At 44.8% G+C, this 25,574-nt stretch overlaps 3 protein-coding genes and 1 long non-coding RNA gene across 7 annotated transcripts; 2 read left to right on the plus strand and 2 right to left on the minus strand.

The window, feature by feature from the left end:
- The first annotated feature begins 281 nt into the window (after positions 1–281).
- LOC135611772 (uncharacterized) lies at positions 282–1,577 on the plus strand. Its single transcript, XR_010486658.1, has 2 exons — positions 282–843; positions 905–1,577. It is a non-coding gene; the product is annotated as an uncharacterized LOC135611772 (long non-coding RNA).
- A 3,369-nt stretch (positions 1,578–4,946) lies between these two features.
- On the minus strand, positions 4,947–5,990 carry LOC135611555 (uncharacterized). The gene has a single exon (XM_065107193.1). It carries the CDS (start codon positions 5,988–5,990, stop codon positions 4,947–4,949), a length of 1,044 nt encoding a protein of 347 aa, XP_064963265.1.
- A 3,645-nt stretch (positions 5,991–9,635) lies between these two features.
- Positions 9,636–15,912, plus strand: LOC135612644 (transport inhibitor response 1-like protein Os04g0395600). Of its 4 annotated transcripts, none has more exons than XM_065109183.1 (4): positions 9,636–10,608; positions 11,139–11,634; positions 11,707–12,516; positions 15,357–15,912. In XM_065109183.1, the coding sequence occupies exons 1-3, from the start codon at positions 10,157–10,159 to the stop codon at positions 12,484–12,486; spliced, it is 1,728 nt and encodes a 575-aa protein (XP_064965255.1). In that variant the 5' UTR covers positions 9,636–10,156; the 3' UTR covers positions 12,487–12,516; positions 15,357–15,912. The 4 variants fall into 4 exon arrangements, with proteins under 4 accessions (XP_064965255.1, XP_064965254.1, XP_064965253.1 ...); XM_065109182.1 differs by lacking the exon at positions 15,357–15,912 and adding an exon at positions 13,617–13,942; XM_065109181.1 differs by lacking the exon at positions 15,357–15,912 and having other exon boundaries at positions 9,637–10,004; positions 10,106–10,608; positions 11,707–12,695.
- Positions 14,926–23,228, minus strand: LOC103973674 (DNA excision repair protein CSB). Its single transcript, XM_009388305.3, has 6 exons — positions 22,844–23,228; positions 20,972–21,538; positions 20,243–20,645; positions 17,072–18,546; positions 15,972–16,367; positions 14,926–15,888 (listed from the first exon to the last, which is right to left on the minus strand). The coding sequence occupies exons 1-6, from the start codon at positions 22,934–22,936 to the stop codon at positions 15,217–15,219; spliced, it is 3,606 nt and encodes a 1,201-aa protein (XP_009386580.2). The 5' UTR covers positions 22,937–23,228; the 3' UTR covers positions 14,926–15,216.
- Positions 23,229–25,574: the final 2,346 nt, after the last annotated feature.

The raw sequence follows: 25,574 nt of genomic DNA on the forward strand, positions 1-25,574 counted from the left end.
GGGGTGGGGCTTTAGTACTGGGAGGTCCTCTCGAACTATCGAAACACTCCCTCGTTGCTTTCTGTCGAAGAAGCAACGGGCGTAGATCGGCTGAGGGGTGTCTTGTCTACCTCTTGGGCAATCGGGGCGATGACCGAGGAATGGCTGGTTAAAGCAGGGCTGAGTCCGACTGCTCGGGGTATGGCCACTGGTGTGTTATAGGTCGACCTCCCGCCCCGAGACACCTGACCAATTTATTGTCTACTTACAGAGATGGTGGACCTTCAGCGGGTGAAGGGGGCGCCTTGTGGTAGAACTGCAGCGCCATCGACTCGGGGTGGCGGTAGCTCTGGAGCGGGGGGCGCCTCGCAGAAGGGTTCACCGAAGAGGCCGTCTGGGTCACCGGAGGCGAGCTGCCCTTCGAAGAGGAGAAAGGTCTTGGCCCAGAAGGAGCCCGCGGGGTCAACCGCTTGTGGGGGCACCGTGCTGGGGTTGCCCGAGGTCGTTCCTCAAGGCAGTGGCGTGGAGCGCGCACAAGGAAAAGGGATGCCCGGGACATCGGGCGGTGATTCCTTCCGGAGGGCGCCTGTGCGTCCGGCATCGATGCGCTAGCTGTGACGTGCCTGGGCTCGGACCGAAGGCGGAGATTTTGAGGCCCTGGTAATGGCCGACCTCCCAGCTGGGGAGCCGGGAGCAGCTTACACCCCTCGGTGGCCGTCTCTCAAGACCAACAGTCGCCTCTGGGGCGACGGCCCGACCGCTCGGGAGTTCCTCCGGGGGGCACTGCACCCGACCATGGCGAAAGAACTTTACTGCACCCCTACGGAAGCGCTGGTGGACCGGACGACCAAGTCATTCGTTTGGGTGAGTGATCGGTTTTCTATAACCTTACCTTGCATAGGGGCTGACACTGCTCTCTATACAGGGCCACCATTATACCATGGCGCTGATTGATCGGGCTCTCGACGCCGGCCGGGTGATCGAGCGCTAGTCGGCTACTCATGCCTCCCAACAGTTGGAGATCCAGGAGTTGAAGACTCTTGGTGGCCCGGCAGCTGTCGCTGCGGTCGAGGAGCATGCCTCCGCTCTTGACACAGAGGTGACGCATTTGAAGGCCGAGCTGGAGGAGAGCCAAGCTCGCATCCACACCTTGGACGATGAGCTGCAGACGCTTTCGCATGATGTCGAGACCGCTAGATCCATAGCTTGGGCTGCCGAAGAGGTTCTGAAGGAGGAGCAACAGGCGCTGCCCAAGAGAATAAAGGAGGCACTCACAGAGTACAAGTCGTCCGCTGACTTTGAGCACGGGTTGGTGAGGTTGGGACGGGTGACGTACGAGTTCGGGTACCGAGTGGCTTGTGCTCGCACTCAGGCCGAGCATTCGGAACTGGTATTAGAGCCGGACCCTTTCGCCGACCACCCTACGGATTAATCTATGAACATGCAGGCGAGCGTCCCCTTCGACGACGGGCCTGAGACTCCACCTCCGAGCTGACCTGTATTTGCTTTTCTCGATTTTGGTGGGGTTGGCCCTCGAGATTGTTTTGCTCGATCGCCACATGTACTTTTTTCTTTAATAAGAAAATCTGAGTTTTGGATTTGGCCGTCTTTCCTGGTTCTATATGCGCATATGTTTTAAGAACTTGCCTTGCTTCTCTTACGGGTAGAATTTCCTTAGATTTGCTGCATTCCATGTCCTGGGCAGAGGGTTTCCTTCCATCGTTTCGAGTTGATAAGTCCCTTCCCAGACTACGTCGTATACCCGATAGGGGCCTTCCTAGTTGGGTGCAAGTTTTCCCCTTGCTTGGGTTGGGTTGCTTATCTCGGTCTTTCGAAGGACGAGGTCCCTGACCTTGAGCGACAGCGAGCAAACCTTGCGGTTGTATATCCGAGCCACAGCCTTCTTGTACGCCAAGGTGCGAAGGTGTGTCACAGCTCTTCTTTCTTCAAGGAGATCCAGGTTCGCTCGCAGACCTTCCTCGGAGTCTACCTGTTTGTAGTCGGAGGTGCGCAAGGTCGGGAACACCATATCCGGAGGAAGGACTGCTTCGGTTCCAAACATGAGGCTAAATGGAGACTCTCCCGAGGCAACCTTTGGAGTCGTCCGCATCGCCCATAGGACGCTAGGGAGCTCGTCCGCCCAAGCTCCGTGCGCTCCCGTGACTCTCTTTTTGAGGCCCTCTAGGATCGCCCGATTCATTATTTTGGCTTGACCATTGGTTTGGGGGTGCACAACCGAGCTGAACCTTAACTGTATCCCGTATGACTGACAATAGGCCTTGAACTTGGCGTTGTTAAACTGAGCTCCATTATCGGTGACGATGGCTCTCGGAATTCCGAATCGTGTGATAATGTTCTTCCAGATGAAACTTCTGACTTGTTTCTCGGTGATGGAGGCTAAAGGTTCAGCCTCAACCCATTTTGTGAAGTAGTCGACCCCCACTATAAGGAAGCGTCGTTGTCCCAAAGCCGGGGGGAAAGGGCCGAGGAGATCGAGTCCCCACTGGGCGAAGGGCCAGGCCAATTCCATCGGGATGAGTGGGACCGCCGGTTGGTGGTGTAATCGAGCGTGCCTTTGGCATTGTTGACATTGTTGTACATATGATGTGGCATCTTGACGCATTGTCGGCCAGTAATACCCTTGCCTAAGAGCTTTGAAGGCTAAGGTTCGTCCCCCGATATGTTCTTCGCAGATTCCCTCGTGGAGCTCAGCGAGGATCGTTGTAGCTTGCGATGGCGCGAGGCAACGCAGAAGGGGTTGAGAAAAGCCCCTGCGATACAATTTTCCGGCCACCATGCAATACCAGGCTTGGGTTCGTCTTAGTCGGTTTACGGCCAATGGATCGGTAGGCTTCGTGCCGTCTTTCTTGAAGTGGAGGATCTCTTCCATCCAGTTTGGGGACACCCGAGTTTCAGCAATGTCGCATGATGGTATTGTCGGTGCCATTACAAACTCGGTCGCCGGGGTTGCTTCCAGGCTACGGGCGGTGACTAACTTAGCCAGAACGTCGGCAAGTGCGTTTTGAGCCCGAGGTATTCGAGTGACTGAAAGCCAGTTGAAGAGATGGGCGAGCCGTCGTGCCTCCGCCAAGTATAACGCCATGGTCGAATCTTGGGCTTCATAGTTCCCGTTGATGTGCCTCGTGACCAGTTGGGAGTCGGTGAAAACCTCGAGGTCGGCCACCCGCATCTCCAAGGCGAGGCGTAGGCCGTGAAGTAGTGCTTCGTACTCGGGTTCATTGTTGTTGGCTCGGAATTGTAGCCGGAGTGATCTCTCATAGGTTTCTCCAGCTGGGTCTCTGAGGATGATCCCGATCCCTGCGGCCTCGGCAGTGGCCGAGCCATCCACGTGTAGGGTCCACGAACGACCATTGTTTTCCTCATGATCTTCCGGGGTTAGTTCGGATATGAAATCGGTCAACACTTGAGCTTTGATGGTGGTCCTGGGGGAGTACAGAATGTCGAACTCGCCGAGCTCGACCAACCACTGTAGCATTCACCCTGACGCGTCGAACTTGGACAGGATTTGTCGCAACGACTGGTCGGTGATGACCCTGATCGTGTGAGATTGGAAGTATGGTCGCAGCTTTCGGGCCATCTTCATCAGTGTGAGGGTCAGCTTCTCGATCGGGGAATACCGTACTTTGGCCCCATTGAGGATGTGGCTGACGTAGTAGATAGGTAGTTGCATAGGTGATGTTTCCCGAACTAACACGGAGGTAACCGCCTGTGCTAAGGCCGCCAAGTAAAGACCAAGGATTTCTCCTGGTTCGGGGGAGGCGAGTCGTGGCAAGCGGTGTAGGCACGCCTTTAATCTTTTGAACGCTTCTTCATATTCTGGGGTCCACTCAAAGCTTTCGGCCTGTCGTAGTGCCCGGAAGAAGGGGAGGCACTTGTCGCCCGATCGTGATACAAATCTGCTGAGTGCCGCCAACTTTCCAGTGAGGCGCTGCACCTCTTTGAGGGAATGGGGCAGGTGCATCTCGGTTATTGCCCGGACCTTCTCTGGGTTGGCGTCCTCTCTGGTGGATGATGAAACCGAGGAACTTTCCCGAGTTAACCCTGAAGACGCACTTGGCGGGATTGAGGCGCATGTTGAATCGCCTGAGAGTTTGGAAGGTTTCCGTCAGGTCGGCTATGTGTGCGCTTGCGGTTTTGCTTTTCACGATCATGTCGTCCACATACACTTCCATGTTCCTCCCGAGCTGGTGCTTAAACAACTTGTCCACCATTCTTTGGTAGGTTGCGCCAGCGTTTTTAAGGCCGAAGGGCATTACTTTGTAGTAGTATACCCCTCTGTTGGTGACAAAGGCGGTGCTCCCTTGATCTTTTGATGCCATTCGGATTTGGTTGTGGCCTGAGAATGTGTCCATAAAGGTTAGGAGTTCATAGCCTACAGTGGCGTCGACCAGCTGGTCTATCCTTGGAAGTGGATAGCAGTCTTTGGGGCATGCCCGGTTGAGATCGGTATAGTCAACACACATCCGCCAACTTCCATTGGTCTTTTTAATGAGGACTACATTCGACAGCCATTGGGGATATTTTACCTCGATAATGAACCCAGCCTCTTTAAGGCGGTCGACCTCATCGTTAATCACCTTTTGTCTGTCGGGGGTGAACTTCCTCGGCCTTTGCTTCACTGGCCTAGCCCCGGGGTCGATGCTAAGCTGGTGTTGGGCCACCTCCTAGTCAATCCCTGGCATTTCCCCAGGGGACCAGGCGAATACATCGGCATTCTCTTTCGGGAAGTCGATGAGTTGGAGCTGATTTCCTTCGAGTTGCGCCGCACCGACTTTCACGGTCAGGTCGGGCCGATTTCTTTTCAACGGTACCTCGATGAGTGGTTCTGGAGGCTCAAGGTGTACCGGGGGTATAGCTCCTCCTCGGGGATCTTGATCTCAGAGGTGCGACTTCTTCGGGAGAGCGACCGCTGCAAGATAGCATCGCCTTGATTCTCCTAGGTCGCTTCACAATTCCCCGATTCCTTCCGCAGTTGGAAACTTGATGGCCCGATGGTAGGTAGAAACGATTGCTTTCAGCTTGTTGAGCATCGGGAGGCCGAGGATGACGTTATAGGCTGAGGGCAGGTCGACCACCATAAAGGTAGTCAATGTTGTCTTGCCCCTTGGTTCTTCCTCGATGGTAACGGGTAGCGTGGTGGTGCCGAGCGGAAAGTTGGAGTCCCCGGTGAACCCGGTGAGGGTCAAGCTCATTGGAGCGAGGTCCTCCCCGGTCAGCCCAAGCTTTTTGAAGATGTCGAAGTACAGCACATCGGTAGAGCTTCCAGTGTCAATCATTACCCTTTTTACCTGAGCGTTAGCGATCCGGATGGAGATCACCAAGGCGTCGTCGTGGTGGGAACGTTCAACCTCCTCGGCTCCGAAAGTGATTTCTGGCTCGAGCTCTGGTCGGGGACGTTTCTTGACCGTGCTCCGAGCATAGGCCTTCCTTGCCATTGAACTATTGCCGCCCGCCGCCAGTCCTCCCGAGATGACGTCGATTTGTTTTTCCACGGGACCTCTAGGACATGGGGTTACTTCCTTGGACTCCTTGAGATAGTGACCGAGGTGTCCCCTACGAATCAGGTCCTCAATTTGGTTTTGAAGGTCATGGCAGGCTTCGGTGTCGTGACCGTAGTCCTGATGGAACCTACAGTATTTTGATCGGTCCTTACGGGTGGCTTTCATGGGGTTGGGGTGCCGTAAAAGACCCTTTTCCCGGATTTGGAGGAAGATTTCGGTCCGAGACGTGTTTAGTGGGAGAGGTGGAGGCCTTGAGAGCGGCTCAAGTCGGGCGGGCCTCCGGCGGGGTTGCTCCGGAGTGGCAGAGGTAGCATCTCGGGGCCGCTCGACCCTCGGCTTCTTTCCGTCTGTGCGCCTTCCCGCCATTAGGGCTTCGGCGGCGACGTACTGGTTGGCGCGTTGGAACGTCTCGGGGATGGTTGTCGGTGGCTTCTCAATCAGTGACCAGAAGAACCTTAAGGGCTTCAATCCTCTTAGGAATGCCTGCATGATCAGGGAAGGGTGAGCGTCTGGGAATCCCCGGATTTCAGCGGCAAAACGTGTCACAAATTGGGAGAGCGACTCGTCCTCACTCTAGGATAGCGCGAGCAGGGTGGCCACGGAAGGCTTGGGTCGCATGCTAGCGACGAAATTCTACTCGAACTCCCTGGCGAGCTGATCGAAAGATGAGACTGAGGACGGGGGTAGCCGGCTGAACCATGCACGCGCTGGTCCCCGGAAGGTGGTTGGAAGCGCCTGACACATTAATGCATCGGAAGTATCGTAGAGGGTCATTTGAGCCCGAAACGCGACGACATGTTCCGCGGGGTCGGAGACGCCATCATATGTCTCCAGCGCGGGCAACCTGAAGTTGAGGGGTACGAGCATTTCTTGTATTTCCTGAACAAAGGGGGATCTGCCCAAGCCATCTTCGCCCGACTCGCTCCGCAACTTCTGGAACTCGCGTTGGAACTTGTCCAGGCGTTGGTTGACCCGGGACAACTGGATCCTGAGCGAGTCATTCACCGAGTCCGGCGACAAGAGATCGGGCTTGGCGCAGGGTGGCATGACTTGGCAGGGTGCGGGTGTGTCCCGCTCAAGCGGGCCTCTCGGGCCTGTTGCACGGTCTCGGGCCTCTTCAGTCCCGGCTTGCTCCCTGCTCGATCTTTGTGTTACCGGATTGGTCGGGGGAGCTGCTAGACGTACAATTTGGGGTATGAGTGGGATGAGCGTCTGCATCATTCCTGCCATCGCCTGGACCTGCTTGGTCAGGCCGAGGAACACCTCGGGTGACACAACTGAAGGCCCGTCGGCAGGTTCGAGGGGCGACAGTCCCGAGTCATTGAACATGCGCTAGTAGCGATCTGGCGTCGAGGCTGAAACCCCTCCGCCTCCTGGGGGAGGCTGATCCCTAGGTCGGGTCGGGAGGAAACCGGTCGGCAGCTCTCCTTTCGGGGAAACTCCTGCGGGGAACTCCTGCGACATGGCCCTCCTTCTAGCGCCAAACTGTTTGTGAACGGATGTGTCGTGGCTCGTTAGTCAGCACGGCCTGGTCCATGGGTCGATGTCGAGAGTGTCCCGTCGGCTGAACTGGACGCCGAAACGTCAATCGGCCCTCGGTGTCGGGTTCTTGGTCAGCGTTCCTTAGCCTGGAGGCTGAATAGTCGATGGCTCGCCTGCGAGGTCGTCGGTCGGCGGCTTTCGAGGTTAGGGCACTCGTGAATCGTGGGTGGCCGCTTTCCTATAGAAAAAGGCCTTCGCCGGGTGATCCCCGACCGTGGCCCCTCCGACGAGCGAGTTAGCTGAATGTTTTTCCCCTCCCGAGATCCCCCTTTGGTGGGTATCCACGAAGGGTTCTTATACTATGACATGAGGGTGGGTCGTACATGGTTCGAGGTGATGGGCGTGTCGGATAGTGTCTCAGCACGCATGAGCTCTGACCTTGCGTGCGAGGGTGGTGACGTCCTGGATTTATCGGAATGAGGCGTGTGGGATGTCATGATGTGTGACATTTTGGTATGGATTCTGACTTTGCGTGTGAGATGTGGTAACGTGCCTTGGGTCCATAATTTATCATATCAACAACGAAGGTGATGATGGTGCATGACGATGGAGTCCATAATTTGGCATATGAACGACGAAGGTGATGATGGTGCATGACGATGGAAGCCTACTCGTTCTCTAATGTCACCTTTACCGAGTACACTTGTGATATTTCAAGAAGAAAAACAATACAATACTGCAGCAGTCATCTTGATTAAGACTTAGGATTAGAAGTCATGCAACATTAGAGGACAAGGTCACAGATGTGCCTCGTCACCTGTATGTCTGCAATCACAACACTAACAAGCTTCAAAATCTCACAACTCTTTGAAGACTGTTTAAGTGGTCAAACTGTCCATCTTGTATAGTTCTCCAACAGCATTGATTCCACTCATTCCATGAATGTTCACCACGAAACATATCACAAGTCTATAGAGGAGATCGAGATAAAAATATCACTGTAGAAAGAGTAGCTGCTGGTAAGCTGTCCTTTTTACTGTCAATTGTGAGAGCCAAGGTTGTAGCTCTCATGTCATTATAACGCGAGCGGTGCACGGGTGATGACCGTGCGTGCATGAGGACGACGACGCCTTCTTTTTTCATCTGACTCGTCGAATTGCATTCCTTTGGTCAACCAGCACAACCTTTGTCATGTTGAAGCATGGTTTGATTCCTCATTACGAAGATAGAGCCATATGAAATTAAATGATGAAGCCCTTGTGCGTTCTTGCCATTTGCTTCAAGACTTGAACCTAATAAATTATTCAGTATTATCTGTCTGACTGATATCATCATTGTTTTTGATGAATCGGGGACTCAACACGTTAAATTCAATCAACTCGAACATTATAATGCGCCATTTAGACAGACACGCCACATCATCGTACCATCTAAAAAAATATTTCATTTCTACTTCTTACCTCGAACTCATCCCAAACGGATTAAAGGATGTCTCAAAAGCTACAAGGATCATCTTCTTCACTTCCATATCACGGCATGACAAGTGTTCATCCTCCAAGAGAGACTTGGTGGCTGCAATCTTGAGCTATACGTTGGGATTCTCCTCACTTGTTTCCTACCCGACATGCTTCTCAGTAAAACACAAGTCTAGCAAATGACGGGGGAGTTGAATGAGCCATCATCCTCGATATAAACCTGGGATTGGCTTTCACCATCTTTTATGTGAGAAATTAGAAGCTTTGATTAGCTTATTTATTTGTCTGAAATGTTAATTTGGTTGGCTCCACCAGTGCCACACGTCGGCTGCAGCGATGGGTGAGCACTGTCTCGCTTTGACCGAAACATAATTGGCCCATTATAGCCAATGAAACGACACCAGAAAACGAACGTACCCAATTCCTCTCTCCCTCTCCTGTCTAAACGACAAAAGACGAAGGGACCCACAAATCCCCCAAAATCACGCTCTTCCCAGCATCAGCCTCATCCGCATCATCATCGTCGTCGTCGTCGTCGTCGTCGTCCCGTCCCGCGCCCACGCAACCCCCGCCCCAACCCCCCCACGACTCCATCAGCAGCCGTCCATCGGGGGCGCCATTCATCACATCAGATGCCGTCCAATGCTTGACACATGTCGACGTGACTGTTCCATCAATCAGCAGCTAATTATTGGGAGAACCGAAAGCCGTGCTCTCCCGTCCCACCCTCTGATGTCATCACCACCGATCTGGTCACTCGGTCCACTCAATCAGGGCCGTCCGTCCTACCGTACCGCCTCCAAAATATTCGTCCCTCAGAGCAGTAGAAAAATATTATATAATTATTTTATCTTGTCGCACCAAATCATTGAAACAAATTGAAGCAGCGGTTTGATGGCAGAAAACGTAAATTTCACCAAATATATGGGCTTTAGTGGATTTCTGGGCTACGGTTTTCGTCTCATTTTTATCCCCTGCCCTCCCTTATCCTCAACTGGCGGATAAGGACCGGGGCTCCGATCCGACGGTTCGTGTTTTCACATTGGGAACCGACGAGCTTCTATTGACCGTCGGATTGGATGACCGGGGTTAGAGTAACCATACCTGAATGTTAACTCTGGTTAGATAGGCTTAGAAGATACCACGAAAATGAGAGTAGAAGCGGAGCTCCTCTTCCCCTCCCTCCCTCCCCCCCCCTCCCTTCTGCTTCCTTGGCTCTTGAGATCAAAGCTCATATTTTTTGTGGTAGTTTAGATCGATAACTGGGAGTTCTGGGTGTGTTGTTCTCACTTGATTTGTTAGGTTTTGCTTTGATTTTTTTTTCCTTTTCTTTCCATGTGGTACGGATGATTTTTGGCCAAATGTTCTCCTTGGTTCTGTCCGACGTGATCCGTGGAAGAAATATGGGTTTTTTCTTGATTCATTGTTGTCAAAACCTCATCTTCCGTTGATTTGTCCAAGAGAAGAGGGTTTTTTATTAGCACTTATGGTGTAGATCTAAGCCTGCTGCCATGTGAAACGAATAGAAAGGGGCGGTAGATGGAAGGTTGAAGCCTTTTCTTACCTTGTTCTTGCTATTTTCGTTAGCTACTGTTGGAGTTGATCTACAGATCTGATCGATTTCTTGCTTTTTCTGCTTACCCTAAGTTGGAAGGAAGGGGGAGTGACGAAAGATCGAATTAATCGTAGTCTATAGCCATGACTTATTTCCCGGAGGAGGTGGTGGAGCACATCGTCGACTTCCTTGGCTCACACGGGGACCGCAACGCGGTGTCGACGGTGTGCAAGGCGTGGTATCAGGTGGATCGGCTTAGCCGCCGGAGCGTATTCGTCGGCAACTGCTATGCCATCCGGCCCGAGCGAGTGGTGACGAGGTTCCCTGAGATGAAGTCGCTGACTGTCAAGGGGAAGCCCCATTTCGCCGATTTCAACCTGGTCCCCTATGATTGGGGCGGCTTCGCGCAGCCGTGGATCGAGGCCGCCGCACGAGGCTGCCCGGGCCTCGAGGAGCTGCGGTTCAAAAGGATGGTGGTCACTGATGATGACCTTGAGCTCCTTGCACGTTCCTTCCCCAACTTCAAATCTCTTGTTCTCGTCAGCTGCGAGGGGTTTAGTACCGACGGGCTCGCTGCGATTGCCACTTATTGCAGGTGAGCTGTCCATCCATTTATAGAACGTTAGGCTACAAGGACTATCATGGTGTTGTACTCTCTGCTGAGGATGTTCTTTGGGATTTTGTGCGACGAGTTGTGATAAAGGTTGAATTTTTATTATGTTTCTTCATGTAGTTAGGTTCATAAGTTTGTTCGTGTAGTTGTTGTGTTGAATATGAATCAATTTTTTTTTTCCCTCAAGCAGTGACTCTTATTGTTCTGCTAAACATTCATCTTTGCTTCATGGGGACATTGATCTGGATCCTTTTTATTTTTATTTTTTTGCCGATTGGGAATTCAAATTGTTTTGTTGTTTCTTTTTCCCATATGTTTCTTGAAACAAATTGGCCTCATTTTTATAAGGCTGATATGTATGAGTTATGGATGTTGGACTGCTTATTTGTCTGATATAGTAAACTTAAATTTTGTGATTATGAAGTAATTCTATTTTTTCCACTTGATTCAAATGCACGAGTATTGCTTATAACACTTGTTTCATCTGACTTTGTTTTTATGCTGCTTATTAGAGGTCTTAGGGAGTTGGATTTACAGGAAAATGAGGTGGAAGACCATGGCCGCCAATGGCTCAGTTGCTTCCCTGATTCCTGTACTTCTCTCGTGTCCCTGAACTTTGCCTGCCTCAAAGGAGAGGTCAATGCAAGCGCCCTGGAGAGGCTCGTCGCTAGGTGCCCAAACCTCAGGAGCTTGAAGCTTAATCATTCAATATCTGTGGAGTCACTGAACAAGATCCTTGCTCGTGCGCCTCATTTGGTTGATCTTGGAACTGGTTCGTTCGCAATTGACAACCGTAGCGAAACTTATCACAGGCTGATCAATTCCTTCTTTAAATGCAAGTCGTTGAGGAGCTTGTCAGGTTTTTGGGATGCTTCTCCTTTCTGCCTGCAGGCACTGTATCCCGTCTGTACTAACCTCACTGTTCTCAATTTGAGCTATGCTCCAGCAATTCAGAGTGCTGATCTTACCAAGCTGATTGGCCTTTGTTTTAAGCTTCAGAAGCTTTGGGTGAGATTTTGTTGATTCATTGCTGAGGTCATATCAGTGACATTCATTAACCATGGGCTGATTCTTCCACAGGTGTTGGATTGCATTGGGGACAAAGGATTAGCAGTTGTGGCATCCACTTGTAAAGAGTTGCAGGAGCTGAGGGTATTTCCATCTGATATCTATGGTGCTGGAATCACTGCCGTGACCGAAGAGGGTCTGGTTGCTATATCTTCAGGATGTCCAAAGCTTAACTCATTGCTGTACTTTTGCTATCAAATGACAAATTCTGCACTTACAACTGTTGCAAAGAACTGCCCGCATTTCACTCGATTCAGATTATGCATCCTCGAACCGGAGAAGCCAGACCCTGTCACTAATCAGCCACTTGATGAAGGTTTTGGGGCAATTGTCCGTTCGTGTAAAAATCTCAGGAGGTTGTCGGTATCTGGTCTTTTAACAGATCAGGTTTTCCTATATATTGGCATGTATGCCGAACGCCTGGAGATGCTGTCGATTGCATTTGCTGGAGATAGTGACAAGGGGATGGTATACGTGCTCAACGGATGCAAGAATCTCAGAAAACTTGAAATAAGGGATTGCCCATTCGGAGATGCTGCACTTCTGAAGGACGTGGCCAAGTATGAGACAATGCGATCCCTTTGGATGTCGTCCTGTGATGTTACCTTAGGAGGTTGCAAGGCTCTTGCAGCAAAAATGCCGAGGCTTAATGTGGAGATTATAAATGAAAACAATGGCACCTGTGAATCCAAGGAAAATCTTAGTGATCTCCACAAGGTGGAGAAGATGTACTTTTATCGGACCGTGGCTGGGCCAAGAAATGATGCACCAGATTTTGTTTGGACACTATAGGGTTGGCTGGAACAGCTTGTGTTGTGCAAGGTAATGTAATTAAGTTGGCTGATGTTTATTTGTTTTGACTTAGTTAAAAAGTGCCTATTATATTTAGACTGGTTTTGTAGACTGAAACCGAACTAGCATGGCCAAAGTGATTTCCTAGACATGTAGGTTTTGCTGTTCTGTACTACTTGTAGGTCGAAACGATGATTAGGCCATTGTCATTTGAGCTTCTTCATGGTTGCTTTCGCTATCGAGTTCTGGCGAAGACATTATTTTTAAAATATTTATGAAACAAAAATTTCATAACAACAGACTTATGTTTTTCATTTCCTTGATATTAACCAGACTTTCAACTGATTACCCCTCCATGCTCAGTTGGTCCCAATGTAACAACTGAGTTTGATTCTATGCAGCATATAAGGGGAAGCCACTTTGGAAATTCGTCATCTGCCCTACCATGGCATTTCACATGCGCAGCTTTAAATATTAATTACTTTAGTAAAGAGGAAGGGTGGGAATGGGGATAAGATTGGTTGATGAATCATTCTGTGTAGAGCAAACCTCCCTGTGTTTGTTCTACTCTTATTAGACTGATCATTCCTCCCACTATCTTTCTTCATCTTTCCTGTGTCTGGTCATCACTCTCTCTGCCTTTTCTGCAGTGTGGTCCCAGAAGATGACCAGCTTTTCTGACCATGTCCATGTTCTTTTGGCCTTTCCTTTGTAGAAACTGCTGCATCTTTAACCCTGCACTGTGGTGGTGGAAATGTGATATTTGCTATGGGAACCATTACAGATAAAAGTTCCGACTATTTGGATGGACTCATGATAATGTCATTAAAATTATTTTTAGTTCTATTCCTCTATCTCTCCTTTTACTATTAATATTGCTAATTATAGATTTCATATTATGTTAATTAATTCTCACTTGTTTTATCATTTTATCTTGTTAAAATCATACTTAATTCTTCATTGATGATTTTTCTTGTGTGGTAAAAGTAACTCACATCTGTTTCAAATGAGATTTCAAATGACTATCTGACAAGAGATGATAAGGTATTTGTTGGTATTATTTTTTATTGGTATCGGTTGAAACAAGTGATGGTATTTATAGTCTAATAAACACCATATTTGTCTGATAGATTATCCAAACTGATATCAACCATGATTGAAAACCATGCAAAGGAGATTGTAAGCTATGAGCAACTAAGGATTTGGAGAAGGGATCTGATAGAGAACAGCCTTTAGCAGCAAAACTGTCTCTGGTAGCAGCACTTCTCCATCTCCAGCAGACAGCAGCAGCAAATAGCAATGAGACAGAGTGAGGACAAACATATGGACCAGTAAACTGCTTGTAAAGAAGAAACCCACTCACACTAAGCTTTTGCTTGGTGACAATTCAACATGCTATGGTAACCATGTAAAATGATCTATTGATTCCATCATTCAACCAAATAGTTAAAGCTTACATGAATTGTGAGTCATCAATATCAGTATATATTCCATCTCATTTTCTACGTAAAATTTCAACCAAGAGACCCATAAGTCAGATACTCAAAGTTCTTCCCATGGTTATCTAGATTTCACAAGACGCTTCTAGATCATCCATGGAATGGATAAAAAAATTAGGAGATAAGTAGAACACCATAAAAATAGTATGTCCTACTAAACAAATAGATTAGTGAAGTTGAAACCGTGTCAGGGGAGTTGGTGGAGGGTGTTCATCAGTGAAGTAAGAAAATAAAGACAGACAGAAGAACCACCTACAAGCTCTGTGCTTGCTCCATAGAAATAAAATACCACTTTGGAAACTTCAACTATTATTACTTTGGAAGAAAGCAAAAGAATACATGTGAGAAAGAATTCCTAGGTGTCTCAAGGGTAGAGGGGATGAGTCTCTAGCACATTGTTAATGTGTTGTGCGCTGCTGAAAGGTTTTCTGTAAAATGATACTTGCCTAATGAATCTTCGTATGAAACAAATAAAAGGCTTGTTGTCATAATAGATGGAGAAAACTTGCACTGCTCGGCGCATATATAATATTGTTGGCTTATGATAGGAAGGAAGCTCGTGAGAAATGGCTCGACTCGAGAAAAAGGACATGGATTACACATCCATCAGTGGCTGTTTGGGTGTATGTATATTCGTGTAAATTATTATTGACACGCAGCAGCATCGTTCCGTTTTCATCTCATGTTTATACCGTCTTGAAAAAGTTCTTCCAATGGAGGTCTACAACACAAGTACTGTAGCATCATCTCAGCGAAGCTCTTCTTGATCATATCATGCAAACTTGTGATTGGTCAATGAAGGGCAATGCTATGACAATTCTGTCAAGATTTCAAGTGAGTCCAACAGCAAACAGGATGAACAGCTTCATTGATTCTTTCAGTACACGATAAAGATAATTAGAAGAAATAAAGATCACAATCAAAGATATGTGTTCTTCAATTGGATAGAGATCACAATCAAGAATGAATATATTTCTCCGTTGGCATTTGTTTCTCTTCTAGATATGTACAAAGACAAAAGTGTCCAACTAAAGGTTTCATATTGACAAAAATAAATTGAACCCAATTGCTTTTACCAGAACTTGTGGTTAAGACTCGACAACGACGCTTTATATAATCACAGATGTCACACAAAAGTGATGAACGGTGAGCCAACAAATGAATCCTTTGTTACTTGCACTTTATGGTTAAAGGAATCTAAAGAAAAATGGTAATCCTTCTTCAACTACTATCACTGATACTCTGATTTCAAAACCCATCTGGATCCACTGGCATCCTTCTCCAATGTTGCTATTTCCTTGAGAAGATTTTTGAAGAGAGGCAAATCTTTTGATTGTATCTTGTCCTTGAAATGTTGTGTTATGCTTGCAGAATCGGTGCTCCCACCTCTCTGCTGTATGAAAGTGCAGAGCTGCCGGATCAGGACCTCAGGCTGCGCTATCACGAGTTTACTGGGCGGCTTTGTTGAATGACTGCTTTCTGGCTTTCCATGTTGGTGATTGGACGTAGAAGCCAAATCCAGATCTTGCTCGAGGGCATCACTAACAGCCCTCTCTTGAGTTCCACGAATCCTAGCCAAGAGTTCAACTGATGATAGTGCTTTACCAGTTGAAGCTCCAGCTGAGAAACCAGGAGGCCTACTAGCAGATCCTTCACTGGGCTTCCCAGGGCCCAGCAGCTGTGTATTTAAAGTAGATCCAAACCTATTACGGGTAGATGATGGAGCCCCAGCAGCGCCAGCTCTTCCAGTCCATGTGGGAACAGCAAAACTTTCACGACTTCGAAGCATTCGTGACTCCCGCAAGGCTTGAGCTGCCCTCTGTGCTACTTGGGAAGCTTGCTCCTCCATCTTCATCTTAAAATCCTCATTAGCATTCATAATGGCATCATGGTTCATTGCACTCTAAGAAGAAAAATCAAACCCAAAGTGATGATCACTGTTAGCCAAATCAAAATTGCAGAGAAGGTGAGCAAATTAGCACTTACATGAATACCATGGACATCGAAAAGACTTTTCAAAATATTTGTTTCCTCATCTTTACCGCCATCAATTTGATTAGTGCTCTCCCTTATGCCACTTGGGCTAGATCCTTGTTTTCCTTGGTAACCATCGGTAACACCTACATGGATCTCTTCGGATAACTGACTGAAAATATTTGATGTCTCGGTCAAATCCCCTTGATCGTCTTGCAAGGTGAATAGATCCTTCATGTCTCTTGCTTTGAAGAATCGCCTTTGTTGAGGATTCTTCAAGATCTTGTTGGTGAGAAAATGCTTGTAGATTTGCCTGTGGTATACCTTCTCCTCTATGGTTCCACGTGTTATCAATCTGTAAACTGTTACATCCCGTTTCTGTCCAATCCGCCAAGCCCGTTCTCTTGCCTGTTATACACGAAAACTAGACTCAGGATTCACTAAGCTACTTTGCTGTGAACGTTTTATAAATGTTAAATGCCAACAGTAAAGAAAAAATTTCAAAGTTCTATTCTAAACAATAAATCAAGAAACAGGCAAAATATACAATTGCTTAAATACCAAATGAAGCATCTCCCTTATAAAGTAGAAACACTCAGCATACAATAAGATGTTATGTGATTGACAGAAATCAAAATATTGATGTGAAAAACTACAATAAAATGAGATGAATTGTTAATTCATTGAAAATATTTTGTAAAAGTAACAAAAAAAGTTAAAAATTATTTTGAAATTTGAACAGTAGTTCACAATATTCTGACATTGCCTATTTTATTTTCTCCTTTTTCTTTTCATTCACCTTATTTGTGACACATGACACTCAACACACCATGCTGAGTGCCAGCAGGGAATAACATTTCCGGTTCTAGCAGCCAGCCAGCATGGGGATTGCCCAAAAATATTTATGGCATTCATAAAACTAGCAACTAATGCTTTCACAATTATTGTACACAGAAGTACCATCTTGTTGGCCTTTGGAGAAGGAAAGGAAATGGCTAACAAGAAGCATACATTCTAGACTAACATGGAACACCAAAGACAGCATAGAAATCATCAAAGTAACTTTCTTGATTAGAGCAAATCTACAGAAAGTTGATGCTAGATCACTTTACCTGCATATCAGTTGAAGGATTCCAGTCAGGATCATATATAATGACCCTGTCAGCGCCTGTCAAATTTGTTCCCAAACCACCAACTTTAGTAGTTAAGATGAAGACGAAGACCTCCTCAGAGTTATTAAATTCATCTATAAGTGCCATCCGCTGCTTTACCGCAGTAAATCCATCCATTCTTCTATAGCTATAACCACTTGCAGTAAGAAAGCTCTCTATAATATCTAGCATTTGTTGAGTTTGTGCAAAAAGAAGAACACGATGTCCTTGCTCCTTCCAAACGTTAAGAATCTGCGAAACAACTTTCATCTTTCCACTTCGTTCAATATTCCCATAATCTGGATTCTGAGCAGCATGTTCTCTTTCCAATAGATCAGGATGATTGCAGATCTTCCGCATAACATCTATCCCATATAACGAGTTTTTTATTCCATCAAAAATTTGCTCCACCTCAGAGCTAGCAAGAAATGCCCGATACACAGATCGCTGGTCTGGGGTTAGGCTGCAGAAAAGGACATGTTCAGTTTTCTTGGGTAGCTGAGCATTCACATCAGCTTTCATACGCCTAAGAAGGTATGGCATGATCAAATCACGTAAGACAACTGCACATCTATAAGCTGTTGACACCTGCAGTGGCGTAGCATTAGCATATCCACCCACTGTAATTGGAACTGCAAACTCTGTCTCAAACACAGGCAAGACACCTAATTTCCCAGGGAATACAAAATCAAAAAGAGACCACAATTCTCCTAATTTGTTTTGAATTGGTGCACCAGTCATAATTATGCGATGCACAGTCTGTAGTTGTTTACAAACTAAAGTTATCTCAGCATTTGGATTTCTTATTCGATGACCCTCATCCAAAACTGCATATCCCCATTCTATATCAAGCAACTTCTCACCCATAAGGCGTAATTGCTCGTATGTAGTCAGAAGCAATCCTGATTCAGATTTCACAATCCGATCAATCATATAATCCCATTTTTTTGTTGATTTTACAGGGCAAGGTCTTTCACTATCACTACCTAATGAAGATTCACTATCATAATCACTTTCACTAGATTTGACCAATTTCTGTTTAGTTATAGCATACGCAGAATCATGCAGTATCTCAACTTTAAAGTCAGGGTACCATTTCTTAACCTCCCGTTGCCATTGTCTCAGAAGGGTCACAGGACAAACAACAATACTGGTTTTATACATTTTACTAAAATGAAGAGCGCCAAGAAATGAGATGACCTGGATGGTCTTACCCAGACCCATCTCATCTCCAATGATGCCACCAGCTCTTTGGCAATGCAATTCCCACAGCCACTGAACTCCTACCTTTTGATAATCAAAAAGTTTTGAATAAATAACACCAGGCATTTTCAAGCCTCCTTCAAAGACTACAGATGACTGGTCCTTGTTTTCTGCCTCATCTTGCAATTCTTCCTCACAATCAGAGGCACTCGAACCTCTCCTTGTGTCTTCCTCTGAAGCATTATGAGATAATGACAATCAAATCACATTATTACAACAACGAAATGTCCTGATCCTGTGTATTCATGTCTGCAGAATCAAAATGCTCGTGCATGCATGATATACTAATACCACAGTTTGAATGATCATAACAAGCTAAATTTTTAGCAATAGAAATTGAATCATGTTTAGTGCAAGAGACTGCCAACTGAATACAGCAACCTATAACTACAATAATAAGGCATCTATTAACAAAAGCAGTTTATCAACAGAACATAACAGCTAACGTACCCATGATATATTATCTCTCTGAAAAAATTAAATGACATGTAAACCTGAAGAGATAATGAGGTCGCATTCCAGCACACAAAACCAATGTTTATCAGAGAATCCACCACAACTGTTTTCATAATGCTTCATGCTAGATGTATGTTGAAATAATGAAAAAATAGCAAAACAGTACTAGATTTCTAGATTCTAGACCTCGATCTATATCTTGGTGAATCTTTCCAGGTTTCACTTGTCTCCACAACTCTGTCCTTGTAATCTTATAAGCTACATAATACAATTGGCAATACAGTTGCAAACCACTTTGATCATCTACGCAATCAACAAAGAAGAGGCATTTAATGATAATATACAGAAACATCTTAGGCTATCATCAAAGAAAATGCAAATACAGCGTAGCACCTTAAGGCTTAAAATTAACTCAGCAATACTTTGGTTTTTTAACTAGCATTTGCCATATAATTTATGGTTTTTTAACTAGCATTAGCCATAGAATTTATGGTGTCTAAATTTGAAGTTATTACTGAGAACGCAGACATTGTGTGCAACAATAAATGATTGCATCACAGTGTATCAAACTTGTATCAGCATTCACTCACCCAGCCTTAATCGATTAATAACATAATTGCTTAATTCTGAGAATCTGACTGATTTGAACAAATTCATCATCATCGAGGAGGAGCTGCATGAAAAGGACAAAGGGACCGATTGCTAACTACTGTTGCCACTTGAAGAGAAAAAAAATGGAAAAGGAAGTGAGATGAGAGGCGAGGAACAAAGAACCACTTCCATTTTGATCTATAAGTCTGTGACGGGAGTCCTAAGCATGACTTCCACAAATCACCTTTTTTATGTTTCCTATATCTTGAAAATGAATCACTCTCCGGAAGTAATAACCTGTTTACCCAGAAAACCATCATTTTAGTTCTTTTCGAGTTTTTGTATGTTTAGCATGTTTATATCATTATATCTCTTATTTTTCATTTAGTTTTGTAAAATTAACTTTACATATAAATGAACTTGGATTCTTTTGCTCTTCCCCCCTAAGGCCCTAACCAGTACTCTAGCATGCATTTTTGTCAATGTCACTGCATTTTACCTATGTGCAAGACATATTTTTAACTCAAAGCAAGTGTATAGATTTAAGATTACTAAGCAACATGGAGTATGTTCACTTGCTCCTAAATTCAAGGGAAACTATAAAGTTACAGTTATACCTGAAATGCTAAACGGTAAGAAATATCATAGACCTAATTTGTTCATAAAAAAAAAACTATGTTTTATTTTACCACACAACAAAGTCACACTTCTTCCGGCCAACAAAACCATACATGACTATTAAAATATTACATGATGATTCTTGAAACAAAAGAATTAAAAGAATTAAGAGTATCTGTAAATAATATAGGCCAGAAATCATACCACTTCCATCCAGTGACTCATTGGTTAAATCATCCTTTCTCCATCTTTTCTCAGGTCCAGGCCTTCTTGTCCTCTTTATATTTCTTTCATTCTTATCCAATTCTTTTTTTCTTGAGGATCTTGCACGTTTTAGAGGCCCTCGAAGTCTTTGAAACGGGCGAGTAGGTGGTTCCAGTGCAGGCAAAGCCTCTGCATCTAGCAATTTGGTTGTTGGTCGAGCCAATGCAATCTGGGAAATTGATTGAGCAGCTCTAGCAATGCTGGTTGATGCAAGATTTTCAGTTGAGTCTTCCTCAGGTACATCTTGCCTGATTGGAGGTCCACGTTCTTGGACACGACGTTCAAAGCCTTTAAGCTTATGAAATGGTGTTAAGATACCCCTTCGAACCAATTTATCTCTCTCCTACAACATAGATAGCTGATCAAGATTTTGCAATCATATTACATTATTCACTTAAAAGGGGGAGCCTAGTGAAGAAGGATTCCCTTAAAGTGAAGTTTGAGGTTCCTGCAAGCAGGAAGACTTTTCTAAGAACCCTGGTAACCAGGTTACAAAGGAAAAACCTTAACATGATGCCAAGGTTCTCAATCAATGTCATATTATTCATTTGATGTAAGAAAATAATCTAATTGTAAGTGCAGAAATAAGAACGAAAAAGACCTTTCCAGTAACTGCAAAAAAACAAAGATGTACTGAGTTAATACAAAAACAGATAAAAAAGGTCTTACAGTTTCCATAAACCCAGCAGAGGCTGCATCAAGAACTGTATCAAAATCAGCATCTTCATCATAGGCAACAGCTTTCAGAGGTCGTTTTGAGTGTCCATTCGATTTTAGTTTCTGCTTATGCTTTGGTTTTTGTTTTGGTCTTTCTTTGACCAACTCATCAAGCAGCTCCACGTTGTGTTTTTCATGCTCAATGTCATTAGCAAAAGCATAGTCACCAAACAGAGAAATTTTTTTTTGCAGCTGAGCCTTTGCTTTCTTAAGATCTCTTAGACGATCTGTTGCAAGTGCCTGTTCCAGACACAAATTGCTAGAAGGAGCATGAACATCATACCCAATATTCTCCACAGGTTTATCCCCTCTGTCACTTGTGCTATCAGAATTGCCACTTCCATCAACTTCAATGCATTTAGCACTTCCAATGCTAGAAGCTACAGCATCGATTTCAACTTCCAATGCACGCAATTTATTGTAGAGTTTAACTCGGGTAGGCAATGGTCCAGTTTCATCAGGCTCATAGTCATGGGAGCTCTCCCCAGGCTCACTTGCATAAGTGGTGTCATTCTTTGCCTGCATACAAAAATGGATCTTGTCAACTTGTCGTATACCTGCTATGCAACAGGTAGCACTTTCCTTCTACTTTATAGTTAAATGCTTAGCATCCAGCAAAAGATAAAACTACTGACATCAAATATGCAGAGTCAGCTTGCTACAAAGCTGAATACTCAAGAACATTGAATTAAGCTAGATCCACCAATATTTAGGTCCCTCACTCAATGATGATTATGATCATTTCATGCCAAATCAAGGTTTAAAAGACCAAGGGACCAAATACAGGTTGGACAAATAACATACTGGCTGGTATTTACCAGTCCAAGAACTGGTATTGGACCATATAGGTTAGCACTGATTGATATTTAATCTTTTATCCTTTTTGGTCATGCTGGATAAGATAGGCTTGTATGTCTCCCAGTATGCCAACACTATACTGGTCCGATTGGTCACCAAAAATCAGCATCGAAGGCTTAAAGTTTGCAACGAATGACATCCAAAAGTGTTATGAGCACTTACCATGGATGCAAAAAGACCATCTTTATCCAGTAATATATTTATAGACGAATTTTAAAAACATTATCATTACAAACTCTACTGAGCTTTATATGGGAAATGATTTTATTATTACCATGAAACCATTACAAAAAAATCAATTATGTCATGTGCCATTTTATTAATTTTGATGAATAGTGATGAAAATAAAGCCTGCAATTTCTATTACAACACAACAAAAAATAATTATATTAAAATAAGACAAGCTACAGTGGCTGTCATCTATTTGACAGACAAACATAGTTCAACGAATTTATGGATTAATTTGATTTTGAAGACCTTGTAGATAGACTTTGCCTATGTCAGCCCAAGGGTTTTCGTCCGATTGAGATTCTATTTAATGTTCTTCTTTTTTCCCTTCTTTGTTTCCTATTCCTGAAGGCAGCCTGTGTCAACATGAGGATCAGGAAAATGTTTGACACCTGGCCTGCATTAGAGCTGCTCAGCCTGAGTCTTATAAACAACATTCCATTGCAAAATTCAAATTCTATAAAACAGTTCATCACGCAAATTGTTATAAATACAAGAGCATCAATATCGATAAATACAATGGAGTCATTCATCCTAAATAAATTATAAAATGGATATATTAGTACTACAATTTCCCAATATGTCTTGTTTGTATTGAAAAGCACGTCTCAGATAATCTTCCTCTCAACAATGGATATTTCAATTTGTGAACAGATTTGGTTTGCACATTCGAATAAAATGGCGAAGCAATCGTACATAGAAAGTCGACAAAGGCCACCGGATCAGGTATGTTATTACCTGCGACAGAATTTTACGCTCGATATCTTCCGGATTCGCCGATGTGATGCCCAGGCTACTTAACAAAAGCTTATCTTCGTCTTCTTCTTCCATAATATCATAAATGAACAGGAGATTTCCTTCTCATTAATGAGGGAAATAAACGGCTGACATCCTTCAAAGCCACTACGGATCCAAAAACAATTATTCGTCGTCGATTTCAGTAGCCGCCGCCGATTTCGGGGACGGCCTCAGACGGAGAAAAGGATGCAGCAAGTGATTTGAATCGATTCCAAAACCCTAGTTGCAGAGTTCGTCCCCTTCCCTCTCTCGATCGCCCTTCTCTTGCTCCCTCGGTCGCGTCGTCTACCAGGTCCTCGAAATTACGAAGAGGGCAACACGACTTTAAGACCGGGTTAAGTCGAACCGGGAAATGGATCGGTTTTAGAATCGAGACCGGACCGCCGTCGGGATCGGACGGACGGCTAGGCCTTATCCTGGGCATGGGGGATATGTGCGGCTCAGACGACGCCACGTAACCTGAATCCGGAAGAATCGATGGCAGGGAAACCCTCGACAATAACGGAACACACGAGCTACTAGGTGGCAATTCTACGTTGGTCCAGCGCATAGTCGCGACTAAAGCTACGACTTTAGTTGAGTTTTACATTGGGAAAATATTACTTCACGATGGATTGGTATGGCCGATGGTGTGAGAACGAAACAAACAAGATTACTGCTTTAGTTGACCTGAAATATGATGAAGATTGCTTATTGGGAACGTGTGCAGATTGACATGTGTAAGAGTTAGAGAGGAGTTTGTTTGGCTGAACACTGCTTGCTGATAACAGCAGACGAAACACAGTTATGCTGACTGATGGAGGAGTAATATATTTTTTTTCAAGATGGAATTATAATTTTCTTCTGAATTGTTTGTATTCAGTGGAAACCTTATGTCAGCTTTAATTTGCTGTTTATTGCCTTGATTCGATAAATAAGGAGTTGAAACTAAGAAATTGAAATCTGATTCTCTAAATTTTTTTTTTAAAAAAAATAATAATTAAAAATATCATTAAACCTAAAATCTCATGTAATAACACTAATCATTTTTATTTGAATGTTACTGAGACTGATTCGCTGATGTTGAGAAAGTTCTGAATATTGAGGTGTCAATTACTTGTAATGCAGTAATTGATCATAGTAATCAGCAAGCATTAATTTCTATTCGATGTGGGTATGACGCAGTCTGTCATTCCTGTGCAGGGTAGGGTGGTCGCAGAAAAATAATGCATGAACATGGACAAAATTAAATAAATGATACAGCTAAGTTAAGATAAGAATGATGTACCTTTTCTTGTTTGATGTGATACGAAGTTCTATACAAGGGTAACTGGTCTAGCATGAGAGGATAAGAGCCACTTAGATTAGCCAAGGAGATTGCCTAGAAACAACACAAAGATTTTGATTCAACGAATGGAGATCTCGAAGAGATCATAGGCAAGTCATCCTTGGCTATCAAAGACAGGATCTTATCTTCATGTGAGGCCACCCTTCTGCTTGCTTGTTGCTTCAGGAAATGGCATAGTTTCTGATAGAATTAGTCCCTATTTATAGCGCAGGAAGGAGAAGAGATTGGATTAAATTTCAACACCAGATTGCCTAATCCACAACTCCTTTTCTCCATGCAGAATATATTCTCCTGGTTTGTCAGGGCAGTCGCTTTGTGGACGTTCATTTTACTCATATTTATCATGGGCATCGGCAAGCAGTCATATACTTCCATAAAGCAAAAAAAGAGAGATACATTTCATTAGGCTTGTAGTTTCTTCCTAATTGCACACCAAGTGATTCCACTGGTTTCATTTAATGCTAAATTTTACACTGTTTGAGCCCTCTCTTATCACATGCTTTGAAAAATGGAGCCAAAAAGTGAAAGCAACTTGAAACGTTAAATGAAAATCGATTTGGAAAGATAGCAACTTGAAACGTATGAGAGCATAAGCATAGTGAAAGCAAGATGAGGAGAAGCAGTTTGCTAAGAAATGATTTGCAGTTAAAATAAATTGCTCAAAATGAAATGCAAAACAAAATTTAGAGTGGTTCGGTCAATGTGACCTACATCTACTTTCAAATTCCTCCTCCGTCGAGGTCACGACGTCCACTAAAGGTCTTTCTTCAATAGGTGAAGACCAACCACCTTTTACAGTTCTTTCTCCTTTTGTCGGGTTTAGGAGAGAACCCTTACAAGCCTTACTCCTCTTTCTTCAATGATTACAAAGCTAAGAGAGGGAGGAGGAAAACTCTAGCACTTTTACACCCCAAAGATTATAATCACACTTCGGTGTCCTTTCATGTAGAAAAGGGTAGGGTATTTATAGGCCCCAATGGCTTTAAAAAATGGAGCCAAAAAGTGTCTCATCTAGGATTTCCGGGGTACTGGCGGTACCATCACCTGACACCTGACACTAGGCGATACCACCGCTGGCAGCATTAACTGCCAACGGTACCACTGCCCAGTCTGGGCGGTACCACCACTTAGAAATTCTAGGGGCACTACTTTCCAAGCAATGCCACCGTCGGCCCTAGCGGTGCCACCGTCAGTCAGAGTCCAACAACTTGGTTGGGCCTTGTATTCGGCCCAAACCATCTTAGCTCCGAGCCTAGTTGGCCCCTAATAGAGTTGATGAGATTACCTCCCAAATCAACTCTTATTATCGTTATAACTACGATTAAGGCAAGCATGGTCCGGTAC

The sequence above is a fragment of the Musa acuminata genome, chromosome BXJ2-5 (assembly GCF_036884655.1).
Source record: "Musa acuminata AAA Group cultivar baxijiao chromosome BXJ2-5, Cavendish_Baxijiao_AAA, whole genome shotgun sequence".
Lineage (NCBI taxonomy): Eukaryota > Viridiplantae > Streptophyta > Magnoliopsida > Zingiberales > Musaceae > Musa > Musa acuminata.